At 35.5% G+C, this 14,126-nt stretch overlaps 1 protein-coding gene across 1 annotated transcript in view; it reads right to left on the bottom strand.

The window, feature by feature from the left end:
- NDUFV2 (NADH:ubiquinone oxidoreductase core subunit V2) overlaps positions 1-14,126 on the bottom strand; it is a 31,074-nt gene that overhangs the window by 7,100 nt on the left and 9,848 nt on the right. The window contains exons 2-6 of the mRNA XM_058692699.1: positions 8,445-8,510; positions 6,553-6,615; positions 6,349-6,465; positions 2,950-3,118; positions 1,244-1,353 (exon numbers count right to left, since the gene is read on the bottom strand). Of these exons, the coding sequence (XP_058548682.1) occupies positions 1,244-1,353; positions 2,950-3,118; positions 6,349-6,465; positions 6,553-6,615; positions 8,445-8,510 (525 nt within the window). The remainder of the gene's footprint in view (positions 1-1,243; positions 1,354-2,949; positions 3,119-6,348; positions 6,466-6,552; positions 6,616-8,444; positions 8,511-14,126) is intronic.

The raw sequence follows: 14,126 nt of genomic DNA, 5'->3' as shown, positions 1-14,126 counted from the left end.
AGCAAGCAATCTTTTAAAAAGGTTAACTAGAAAATTCCACATACTTGGAGATTAATACTGTACTTCTAAAAGACACAGGCCAAAGAAGAAATCAGAACATATATTTTAAAATATTTAGAACTAAATAATAAAAATATTACTTATCAAAACTTGTGAGATCCAGCTAAAGCAGTACTTAGAGGTCTGATACCATTTCTGTAAAATTTTTAAAAAGCAATATAATATTGGGCCGCCTGGGTGGCTCAGTCGGTTAAGTGTCCAACTTTGGCTCAGGTCATGATCTCACAGTTTGTGAGCTTGAGCCCCACGCTGGGCTTTGTGCTGACAGCTCAGAGCCTGGAGCCTGCTTCGGATTCTGTGTCTCCCTCTCTCTGCCCCTCACCTGCTTGCTCGCTCACTCTTTCTCTTTCAAAAATAAATAAAACATTTTTAAAAATTAAAAAAAAAAAAGCAATATAGTATTATACATTAGTATGGCTGGATACATTACTCAAACAGTTTAAAAACATGTGCAGGAAAAATATACACAATTTATGATACTGGTTACCTCAGAATGAAAGGGAATATAGAATTTGGGGGGCTTAGGAGTGGCTTATCTGCATCTGGAACTTATTTCTACAAATAATAATGATGAGGATAAAAATAATAGTACCTAATATTAGAGTGGTAAAATATTATGTTATGTTTTGGTGGTTATTTTCTGTATTTCTATGTAAATTATTTTTCATAATTTATAATTTTTTAAAATTTGGCATTCTCTCCTAGAGCTAAATGCAAAAATGTTTAAAAATAATAATTTTTAAGAACCTTCTAATAGACAACAATGTGGAAGTTAAAACTGACATATTTTGTGCAAAGTTCTTCTAGTCTTTGCTTTTTTTTAAAGATGTGTTTTTTTTCATGTTTATTTATTTTGAGAGAGAGTGTGTGAGCGGGTGAGGGGCAGAAAGAAAGGGAAAGAGAGAATCCCAAGCTCTGCCTGGTGTGAGACTCATTACCTGAGCCGAAATAGAGTTAGACGCTTAACTGACTGAGCCACCCAGGCGCCTCCTCTATTCTTTGCTTTTTAATAAACTTGGAAAAAAAGAAAAAAAAAAAAAAAAAACCCTTCTGGATAATTATGCCACCAGTTTCTTCTAAATGGATAATTCAGAAAATAATATCCACAGGATAGGAAATCAAATACTTAAAATTTAAAATATGGTGTCATACAACGTTAATTTATATTAAATGGAATACTTACATAGTAGTTGTCATTTATTTGAACCATTGGTGCATTTACACAGGCCCCTAAACATTCCACCTCTATAAGAGTGAAAAGTTTATCAGGTGTCGTCTCCCCAACCTTTATTCCTAAAAATATAAATGATTGCTGTTAAGGACCAGGTTACACTTTAATAGCAATATAGCTTAATAAAACAACAACAACAACAAATTACAGAGGCATACAAAAAGTACTTAAGAACATTACGTTTCTTAAAACAACTCTATATAATTATACTAGAATATGCAAGGATTTCTTTTTTTTTTTTTTTTATCTTTTTTATAATGTGTATTTTTGAGACAGACAGAGTATGACTGGGGGAAGTGAAGAAAGAGAGGGAGACATAGAATCTGAAGCAGGAAGCAGGCTACAGGCTTCCAGTGAGCTGTTACCACAGAGCCTGATACAAGAGGGCTCAAACTCATGAACCAGGAGATCATGACCTGAGCGAATATTGGATGCTTAACTGACAGGGCCACGCAGGCGCCCCAGAACATTCAAGGATTTAAATGGACTTGTTCCTTTAAAAACAATCAAATTTCAGGGAACTCATCTCTAGTGTCTGTTGTTATACAGCAGAGTATCAGAACATATTATTTTCATTTTGATTGTGATAATTAACCTACCAAAATCAGTTACACTGTCAGATTGGCAAAGACTCAGAAAATTGCTAATGTCAAAGACCATTAAAACTAAAAGGAGGGGCACCTGGGTGGCTCAGCTGGTTGAGCATCCGACTTCGGCTCAAGTCATGATCTCACAGTTCGTGAGTTCGAGCCCTGGGTCGGGCTTTGTGCTGACAGCTCAGAGCCTGGAGCCTGCTTCAGATTCTGTGTCTCCCTCTCTCTCTGCCCCTCCCCACTCATGCTCTGTCTCTCTCTGTCTCAAGAAACAAAAACAAAAAAAACCTAAAAGGAAAACAGGTACTCTCATATCTTTAGGGAAGGCATTTTGGCAAAATATAGTAAAATCTGACCCAGCAATTCTACTTCTTGTAAACAACCTCACTATATATAATAGGACAAGTATGCAAAGATATGTATGCATGAAAGTAATTGCAGAATAAGTTATAATAGAGAAATGAGGCAGACATACATATGTTATAGCCAAAATAAAGTACAAAAAATAAGGACATATTTATGTTTTTAATAATGAAAATAAGTAAAACAAAATCTAAAACTAATATACACAACTATTATCAGAATTTGTACATTAGAGGGGCGCCTCTAGCATTTTGTAAATGCTATCATAATAATACTTCAAGTACTTCAAGCAGAAAATACTTCAAATTTCCCTTCCCAACACATTCTTACTATTTTCTTATCTTATTTGTTCCAAGACTCATTTGGAAGAATACAAGGAAAATGCAGTCACTTTTTTATGTACCACATGCTATTATTACACAAGGAGTGAAATTTAATTTTTAACAATGAAAACTTTAAACCCCCCACAAGCTTCCAACATGCTTAATGATTACAGGAAAAGAAGAAAACTCAATTTTGAGGCCGAGAACTAAGGAAAAATATAAAATAAGAATAAATAAAGGTGGGCAACCACAGTAAGACAAAAATTTACTGATGAAAAGTACACATCCAATACGATGGCAAACACTGGAAAACTTAAGTAGAAATGGGTCAAATCTAGAAAGACAATTCTGTTTTTCATTAAAGTTACGTGTCCCATACCAAGCTTTTTCTGAATGGCCTCCAGTATGCTGTCAGAGTTTCGAAGCATGCAAGGTGTAGTAGTGCAGACCTGAATGTGATACTTTCCAACTGGCTTTCGATTATACATCGTATAAAAAGTTGCTACTTCATATACTCTCATTGGAGGTACTTGTAAAACTTCTGCAACCTAAAATATTAGGAAATTTTAAGATGGTATAATTACAGTGTTTATGAATTGAACCTTAGGTATGTTGTAAAGCACATAAAGTCAATATTGCTTCAATTTGCTAAAAACACAAAAGTTCTTCTGAGGCAGAAAATACACTTGTATTTGATATTTGTGAGGTGCAAGTCCCTTAGTTGTTGCAGCCTTTACACTTAAGCCACACAAAGCCCAGAAGCTAATGGTTACAGCACCTCCTCCACTTACCCCATGCCCCATCTCTGCCAAAGGATCTTCTTTTCTCTAAATGTTTCTAAGTTTTTCACTATCAAGAATTTCTACTTTGATCATTTCAACCCTCATATTTTATAATTTTAAATTTCTAAATGTCAAAAAAATTGTTGGTCAAATCCCAATAAATTAATTATATTTTTTCAACCCTTCACCAATTTTTTCAAAAAGTCTTGATGTTACTGGTGATGTACAATGCATGCAAATGGTATGGCAACACAAAAAAGGGCAAGAATCAAAGCTCACCTATTAGCCTATCTTGATTTATATATCTACATGCTTATATACACACAAAGCTCACATACATACACATACGTAAGTCTCCAGAAAATCTAAAACACAGCTTCTACTTCTAATCAAGACACTCTTTACAAAAATCTTATGGACTAGTACTTCCCAACTCTTCACATCAAGGTATTTAGCAAATATGTATTGACACAGTGAGGTTCAGGACCAAGGGATTCATTGTCTAAGCACAACTCTCTTGGTCAGAGCAAGTCTGTTAATGAAAACAAGGTTGTTTTAGTTGTTTGCTAGGGATAGTCTACATACAGTCTGTCATGACTACCATCCTGGTTACAACTTTCCAGGTGATCTAATATCATTTAATCTATCAGGTCTTAAGATTTGCTACCTGGCATTCTTAAAAAAATTATGCATATATCCATGTTTTGACATGAAAGATGAGTTTCTTAAATAGCATTTCAGATGACAAATATGTTGAACTTTCTCATATTAGAAAATCTAAAGGATATGTATTCTCAAAAGACATATAATCATGGCTCACTAGTGAAAGATAAGTAGCTGTGCTAAATTTAGTTTGGGGATACTAAACCAGGTATGTACCTCTGAAACTGGGAGCTCTCTCAAAACACACATGCTAGAGCCTGAAAATACACAGTGTTCCTGGAACCCTACCACTGATGCTAACTTGAAAGAGCTCCCCTGGGAAGACTGCTGTGCATCTCCCTACACTCTAGTGATGGTTACAGACCTAACATGTGAGCTTCTGGATTTTGTTTTGGTTGTAAGATTGGGCTTTTTCTTTGGGGGCTAGGGGGTAAGAGAGTAAAGAAACAACAATATTAAAAGTCTCAAATTTAAAATGGAATTTGTTTCTATCCTCTGTACACTTTCCTGCCTCTCACACATACACATTCAATTCTAAATAGAACAGGACAATATTTGTGAGATGTTCTCACATTAGTTCTCATTTATTTTACTCTGCTAAGCTTGCCACTCAGCAAGACTTCCAACACAACTCCTATTATTAAAAATGTGAATTTTGGGGGTGCCTGGAAGGCTCAGTTGGTAGAACATGCAAGTCTTGATCTCAGGGTGGTTAAGTTTAAGCCCCACAATGATGCAGAGATTACTTAAAAAAACATAATCTTTAACAATGTGAATTTTTGCAAAAAAAAAAAAAAAGCATCATCTATGGTTAGAAACACACCTAAATCATTATTTAGAATGTTGGCTATAATACAAAACAGTGTTAAGTAATTTAGAAAATACCCAAAGAGGCATGTGATTTATTGGGGAAAAAAACCCACCTGACTATATTTTACCAAGTACAGTACCAACCAAACTTGCTTTGTTAACATTTTTCATAGTCAAAAAAACCAAAAAAATATAAAACTAAAGGTCCATAACCATGTTAGAGTACTGTACAAAGCAAATAAGCGATATTAACTGAATCTAAAATTTGTATATGGGATTCCAACAAATCACTGAAGACATTCCTGTTCTCTAAGAAAGATGATAATGGTCTATTCTAATAGACCAAATAAAGTTTAGAAGGTGAAAAGAGGAATGAAGTATAGCAGAATCTCTGCCAATACTCAGTCAAGCAGAAAATGCAATGAACTGGAAATGTTCAGTCCCAACTCTATCACTTAGGAATCATAACATAATAATTTAAAGAGATCTACCCTAGTTCAAAATCTTCACTGTACATAAGGAAGTAAGTCTACAGAAAAGTCAGATCTCTTAGCTCGAAGTCAAATATACTTTCCATTATATTACACTGGCTTATTATTTGTGAGATTCTCATAAGAATCAAATAATATATGATTTTGTATGGTACTTCATAAACTATACACTGTAGCATAATACCATAAAAACTTAATTAATACAATGTAAGTGTAAAATGTGGATAACTGTTGAAACAACTCATCAGAAAAAAATTAATCTTAAAATATGTATGAACAGATTAACTTCCTTTAAATGGGTTACCCATAGCATTTTTGTAAGTTGCTGATTATTAAGCATAGGGTGCCATCAAGTGTCATAGATACAATGTCATAAACACTGATATAAATCTTTATTAAAGCCTACAGCCAAAGATAAAAATAAAAAGATTCATATTAAGTATGAAAGATCAGATCTTTTTCTCTATAATTTTAGTGTTTAATACATTAATTTTCAGAATACCTTGAGAGCAAATTATACACATGTGGGATCTTTTTATCTTTATTATGGTCATTTCTCTTAAAAAGAGAAAAAAGAGAAAGTTACTGTGACTATAATGCCTCTACTATTTCTTGCAAGGATAAAAAGCTCTCCATGTTATTAAGAGAACCAACAAAACCACAAATTTGAGGAAACAAATGATTAAAAAGGCTTCAAACTCCTAGATTCTGACACTAAGAATCATCAGAGGAATTTCTACATAAGGAAGAAATTCTTACACAGTCTCTTCTCTTTTCAACATTTTTTTTTTTTTTTTTTTTTTTGGGACAGAGAGAGACAGAGCATGAACGGGGGAGGGGCAGAGAGAGAGGGAGACACAGAATCGGAAACAGGCTCCAGGCTCCGAGCCATCAGCCCAGAGCCTGACGCGGGGCTCGAACTCACGGACCGCGAGATCGTGACCTGGCTGAAGTCGGACGCTTAACCGACTGCGCCACCCAGGCGCCCCAGTCTCTTCTCTTTTCAAACTAAGGCAAAAATGAATTCGGTACCTTGTTCATGGCAGAGATGGGCAGCCATCCATTCTGTCTTTGGGCTAAATCCAGGACTGGAAGCACAGCTGCTGCTTTATGTCCTTCTGGATAGTTTCCTACAATTGCCTCTATCCTCTGTATCAAAGAAAAAGCACCTGCTTTCATACATTTGGAAGATACTAAATATTTTATAAATTAATCGTAATGTTAATTTTGTCATACCTTATAGTTTTCTGGTGTGAAATCAAATGGAGTATCCGGGTTATTCTCAGGAGTATCTCTGTGCTATACAAAGGAAAAAAAAGTTTTTCAAAATTATCAAAATTACCTCAAAAGTGTTAACAGCTTTATTACTATACTACTACTGATCATTTAATCTCTTCACTTTAGTGGCATCTGGGTTGGTCAGTCAGTTAAGTGTCTGACTCTTGATTTCGGCTCAGGTCATGATCTCACAGCTCATGCGTTCAAGCCCCGCATTGGGATTTGCACTGACTGTGCACAGCCTGCTTGGGATTCTCTCTCTCTGCCCCTCCCTGATGCTCACTCTCTCAAAAACAAAAACAAAAAAACCAAAACAAAACAAAAAAACAACAAAAAAACCTTTAATCTCTTTACTTTAATTCCACTATAACATATATCAATCTATCCTTGCATCAAAAAGAATGGCTAATTATTAAATACACATTTGAGGAGTATGATTAACAAAAGTAATGCTAACAGAATTTAAGAGAACTAGCTTTAGAATCAAAACCAAAAAAAAAAAAAAAACAAGTGTTATCCAACTTGATTAGAGAATAGAATCTTTTTAAGTTGACGTATTTATTTTGAGAAAGAGAGAGAGAATGAATCACACGCAGGCTCCACACTGTCAGTGCAGAGCCCAACGTGGGGCTTGAACTCACAAACTATGAGATCATGACCAGAGCTGAAACCAAGAGTTGTGCATTCAACTGACTGAGCCACCTAGGCAACCAGAGAATAGAATCTTCTAATGTAATTACCAAAACAAACAAAGTGCTGGAACACTTATAAAATTAAGACACAAAATTCTTAGTGTGAACATAACTTGCATTGTTCCAAAAGAATTTATCAGATTATCAAAAGGACCCACTACTTCAGGGAAGGTACAAAAGCACCATCTTTTCCCCACATAACAGAAACTAGCCAATGGCAAGCAGCTTTATTTCTTCTCCGTAAAAAGAGCAGGACCTCTTCAAAAACTGACAAGAAATGGCATGTCAACAGGAAATCAAATGAGTCACACTGAGATTAACCCTTACATCAATTAATGTTTAGTATGTACAGTGAACAAAGAACTGTATCCCTTATGCTAACTCTCAAAGTTCTGCTTTTTTAAGGATATAAAAGAAGAAAGAAAATGGAAACTTTGGACAATTATCTCAAATATGTGGCAAATTTTATGTTTTTAGACAAACAAAATATAAAGCAGGAATCAACTCAATGGTATGGCTAACTCACTTACTAGGATTCAGCCTGGAAATAACTCAGTTAATAAAACTGTACCACTAACTCAAAATCATCCTACAAATCCACCAAATTGCCTTTAAACAACACAAAATTAATCCCTGAAAACCATGCCTTGTCACAGAAAGGAGAAACATCTCTCTTTTACTTGTACAACTAAGCTGGGGAGTTCACTGGCCTCCACCTGGAGTTAAACCCTGTAAAGCAAAAATATAAAGGCAACCACTAATGTATTCACTGTATTACTAAAGTCCGTGAGTTTCAAACTGGAACCACTTTGGGATTCCCCAAGTTGCAGCCATACAATCTTTATTCAGCCAATATGACTGATTTTTAAGAACCCAAAGTGAGACTAGAAATCTTATTAGGGCTCACAGTAATTTCACCAAAAAATAATCTACATTCTTATTCCCAGAGTTGCCCTGGTGTCAATTTAAACTTGAGAGGTTCAACTGCAATCACACAACTTTTGAGATGTAATGAATTCAATTAGCTATATTTAAATCACCACCTTGGCCAGCATATACCAAAGACACTGGTGTTTAAGATCCTTCTGATTATCACAATAGATTTACCCAAATTTCCAAAAGTCTTTCCATTCTGAAGAAATCAGAGTAATTACTTACAACAAATAAGGCTCCTCCAGCTCCATTTTGCACAGCTGTCTTATGTAAATTCCTTATATGTCTTCCCTAAAATTTCAAGAAAGTTTCGTAAGTCATAAGCCTTAATAAATTTTCAGGAGTAAATACTTTAAGATCCATAATTAAAAACAATAGAATCAACTTATATAAGTAAAAGATCTTAGGAGATATGGCCTACTGTGCTACACCCTGCCTATCTCTATCTCAGAAGTACAAGGAAACGGAGATCCAAGGAAAGGTTATTAACTTGCCTAAGGTCACACATGCGTCCATGGAAGAACTATGTCCACAACCCATATCTCTTGGAGTCATGTATCCTTTCTACTGGACTCTTTTTGGCATGCATTGAGAAAGTTAGTGTTCCATTAACTTACAGCCTTTCACTTTTGTCTGAATCAAGTTGGGTGCCAGCTTTCATTTACTGTGAGCTTTCATAAACATGTTTTCATTCTGTACAAATGAGTCATATACTATGCACAAATGAGTCAAGTGTGTCCCCCTTTTTCGATTCTTTGCTGAATTAGTTTACAAACTCTAGCCATAAAGTTTCAGAGAGCTGCTTATGATGCTATGCAGTGACCATAGTCAATTGTTTTAGAAGAAATCCATTTGATTACTTTCTGTTGCATTTCATTTCTCTTTGCCCTATTGCTCCCCACAACACCCCTACCCTCCCCACAGGCACCAAAAGCAATTCAACAACTATTCAGGAATCCTCTGATTTCTGAGTTCTACTTATCACAAAGATAGTAGAACACTGGATTAAATCAAGCATGGAACTAGCAAAGAGTTGGAACAATTCAAAGAAAGCAAATACAAAAGAAGTAAAAGCAGTGATGTATAACACAGTCATGTATTTATCCTAGGTCCAAATACTGAAGTTGAAGAAATATTTATGTAAACACTTGTTTAATTAACAAAAGATCCAAGTACAGAATGTGAGACATAGGTATAAAATATAGGAGTAAATACCAGTTTCAGGGTAATGGGAGAAGAAGGGGAGAATTTGATTGGCTAAATGGTACACAAGGGGGCTTCAACTCTTGTTTTTGTTTTCTTTCTTAGGCAGTAAATGGATACACAGTGTTTATTCTTTTTTGTGTCTTAAACACATACAACTTGAAAAAAAAATCAAGGAGATAGTTTAGGTTCTTATACTTTTAAAAAAAAATTTTTTTTTTCAACGTTTTTTATTTATTTTTGGGACAGAGAGAGACAGAGCATGAACGGGGGAGGGGCAGAGAGAGAGGGAGACACAGAATCGGAAACAGGCTCCAGGCTCCGAGCCATCAGCCCAGAGCCTGACGCGGGGCTCGAACTCACGGACCGCGAGATCGTGACCTGGCTGAAGTCGGACGCTTAACCGACTGCGCCACCCAGGCGCCCCAAGGTTCTTATACTTTTATTCAAATTATCCTCAACTGCTCCAGGGTCAACCTGTGAATTACACACAAGGTTATGCTTATATCCCTAATTTGCCTGTCCATAAAATTGAGATAGACAGATAAACATAAAACCAAGGTCACATTCCCAAGCAATACTATTAAAAACAACATCAACATAAGGCTTTAAAAAATTAACTGAAACTAAAGTTTAGGAAATAGAACCTGCCGTCACTTTAGCTGAGATTTTTTTTAAATCAAAGAACAATTTTTACAGAGTAACATTAGTGAATTACTTAACTAAATTTGGAGGGAAAACAAAGGATTTCATAATAAAGTAAGGAAGGATTAAGAGAATGGAGGGGCACCTGGGTGGCTCAGTTAGTTAAGCCACCAACTCTTGACTCTTGATTTCAGCTCAGGTCATGATCTCACAGTCCTGAGGGTTCTGAAATGGAGCAGGCTCTGAGCTGGGTGTGCAGCCTGCTTAAGATTCTCTCCCTCTCTCCTCCTGTCCTTCCCCCACTTGTGTTCTCTCTCAAAAAAAAAATAAATAAATTTAAAAAAATTTAAAAAATGCTTAAGAGAACGGAAAGCATCCAGTCCCCTCTTTTCCAACTTCCGAACTATTTTACTGTCTCTTTACCCACTCCCTCAGGGTAGGTTGTCCTCAGGGCTCAGCTCTGTCCTAGGTTCTGTTCTCCATAGATCTTTTGCCCCTGAAGAGCTTATTTATTCTCATCTATGAACTCCATGCTGATGATTCTTGAATCATTCTTGACAAAAAAAATCAACAGCCTGAAGAGATCATAAACACATAAACCAATGAGAAAAATGAGTATACATGAACAAAAATGTCAACATAATTTTAATGAACTAGTAATCTAAAACATGCATTTTTAAATGAGAGAATATTTGCAGCTATCAAATTAGCAATGATTTTTTTTCAAAGATAACAATTCTGTTGAGCACATGGAGAAATGGGCATGCTTATACATTAGGTAAAAATTGGTAACAGTCTTTTAGGAGAACAAATTGACATAGTATATGGACAGACTAAAGAAAGTTTCCATCTTTTAACTTAGTAATTCTACTTTTAGAATTTTATCCTAAAAAATAGTATAAAATGAGGATAAAAGTTTATAGAGAAATACATTCTCTGTATTGTTACAGGAAAATACAAACGCCAAAAAGGCCAACATAGAGATCTTTTAAATAAATACTAATAATTCCAACAAAAATATTATTTAAAAAAATTTGTTTCCTATTTGAGAAAAAATGCACACGTGAGCATGAGCAGGGGAGAGGGTCAGAGAGAGAGACAGAGAGACAGAGAGAGAATATCCCAAGCAGGCTCCATGCTCAGCACAGAGGCCAACGCTGGGTGGCGGGGGGAGGAGGGGGTATCATGACCTGAGCCAAATCAAGACACTCAACCTACAAAGCCACCCAGGTGCCCCCCCAAAATCATATTATGTTGCTACCAAAAATCATATTTCCTAAAAATAATGACACTGAAAGATGTATTTGTGCCACAATCGTAACTAGAAAACATCAGAGTTAAATGAAATAAAAGAGCATAAACTACCATCCCAATTATATTCAATATAGACACTAAAAGACTGGAAGGCCATAACAATTTAAAGTGCTTATCTGTCATTATTATAACAAGATTATAAGAAACTCTTACTTTCATATTCTATTTTTTATATTTTTCTCCATTTTCCATACTTCCTATTCAGTATGGATTGACAAACAAAATATCTTACTAAAAACAAAACATTCATCAAGTACAAAATGAAACTTAACACCTCTACCGTTAATCCTATTTATCTTTCCAACTTCCCTATATATTACCAAATTAACCACCACCAATCTCTAAGTTAAAATAGCTTCAGTTTGGGGTCAATATTTGATCTCTTCCTCATTATTCCAGGACCTGCCACACAACTTTACTTAAAATGAATAATACAGGGGGGAAAAAAAGAAAAGAAAAATGCAGAGATAATCTTGAAAATCTGTCTGGTCTCTGGGGCTATGTAGCTACATACTGGAAAATCTGGGGCTATGTAGCTATATATTGGAAAATCTATTTTGAGGCACTGTCTGGCTGACCTGTAATTCTGGATTTGCACATGAGTTTATACACAAACACACACACAGACACTTCTACCCAAAATTACGTGTTTTAAAGTCCAAATCATTGAAAGCAGACTACTGATTGAGGTCAGGAAAAAAGGAGCTACTTTAAAGAAAAAAACCACTGGAGTTTCAGATTAAAAAGAAATTTTTTTAGGGGCGCCTGGGTGGCTCAGGTGGTTAAGCGTCTGACTTTGGCTCAGGTCATGATCTCATGGTTCATGAGTTCAAGCCCCGTGTCGGGCTCTGTGCTGACAGCTCGGAGCCTGGAGCCTGCTTCAGATTCTGTGTCTCCCTCTCTCTCTGTTCCTCTCCCACTCGCGCTCTCGCTCTCTCTCTCTCTCAAAAATAAATAAAGATTAAAAAACATTTTTAAAAATTTTTTTAAATTTGGGTTTAAATCACCACTCTGCCACTTACTAACATGTGACTTTACACAAATCGCTTAATATTTTTAAGCCTCCATTTCTGCACCTATATAAAACAGGAATGTTTTGAGGTTCAAATAATAGTTTCTCTGAAAGCACTATATAACCTCTTAAAGCATTATCACATCTGCTTAGCTGATATGGGGATAAAACATTTAATAAGTGAAGAATGGAAGATTTAAATACAACTGCATTTTAAGAACTAAACAGATTTTAAAATTGCACTTGGTTAGCTGACTCTAACTCAAGAGGCACTGTCACAAAAGGACAGATTACTGAGAGCTTCCTGAATATCCACATAATTATTTTTATTATTTATAGCCACATAAGACTACCAATTTTTCTAGTGAAAATATAAATGCTTGAAAAATACTATCTCCTCCCTCATGACTGAAATTAATATATAAATCTTTTTTTTTTTCCTAAGTGGAAGGAGGAAGAAGCAGTAGTACTGGTAGACAATTTTTCATGGGTGTGGGTTTCTGCACATCTCTGCACATGAGCAGAGGCACTAGCCATTAACAGCTTTCGTTCCACGCTATCTTTTCAAGGATTTTTGTAGAGAATATCTCCCTCTTGGGCAAAGGTTGGGCAAGTGCTCTTGTAACTGGGGTTGGGTTCTTCAGTTGTGAGGTACAGCATTCGCCCAGGCTGCTCCATGTCACTCCCATGGGATGTGAGGGTGAAGGAAAACCAATTCTAACACGAAGCTTATGCTGGCTGCTATGCCGAGTATTAAAGTCCTCTGTCTCTGACCCAAGAGTCTCAGTCAGATCCATTAAACTGAGGCAGGTTAACTTGTTAGCTAGAAAATATGGTAAAATCTCAAGAGCCTTCACAGTTCTTGACAAGAAAAATCAAAATATACAAATATGCCAGTCTGCATGTCCCACTAATTTTTCAAAATATAGAAAATATTATAAAAGAGAGAATGAATACAGTGGTATTACAAAAGAAACCAGTAACAGTGGCTGTCTCTGAAGAGGGGGATCAAGGATGTGGAGTAGGGAAGGAAATTTACCCTTTAATATACACAAGGTATTTTATACATTCACAATATATATCCCTGTACCTCTATTCTTTAATATATATTTTATACTTACTATAATATATATATCCTTGCATACCATTTGAATTTTTTGCCATGTATATATTTCATATTTTTCATATTTTCATATACATTTCAACTTTTAAAAATGAATAAAGTCTTTAGTCCTTTTTTCTCTCTTACTTTCACCACTCTATTTCAGACATTATTTCAGGTCTGTGCATTACTCTAATAGCTTTCTAGCTGACTCTTCCCCTAATCAACCTGCTTAATGTCATCAAACTAATCGTTAAAATACCACTTCCTTATGGTGGTCAGGATATGAAAAAAGGACAAATACAAACAGGAAGTATCAATTCCATTGTTTCTAAAAGCCACATTTTCCACATTCTAACATCTCAGGAATTGGGATCATCACTGGTACTTAATATTCTATAAATATACCACATACAGAGAGACAAAAGCCAACTGGTTAAAAGCCCAACTCCACAGCCACTTTCCTCTTCTGTAAAAAGGGAATAACAGTACATACTTCATAGGATTATTGTAATGATTAAAAGAGATAATCCATGTAAAGTGCTTAATATGCTGCCTACACATAGTAAGTACTATATTAGTGTTACCTATCATTAGCTATTTTTATAGTAGTACTATATGTCAGGCACTA

This window comes from Neofelis nebulosa, chromosome 11 (assembly GCF_028018385.1).
Source record: "Neofelis nebulosa isolate mNeoNeb1 chromosome 11, mNeoNeb1.pri, whole genome shotgun sequence".
NCBI classification, from domain to species: Eukaryota; Metazoa; Chordata; class Mammalia; order Carnivora; family Felidae; genus Neofelis; species Neofelis nebulosa.
This window is presented reverse-complemented; position numbering and strand designations above follow the sequence as displayed.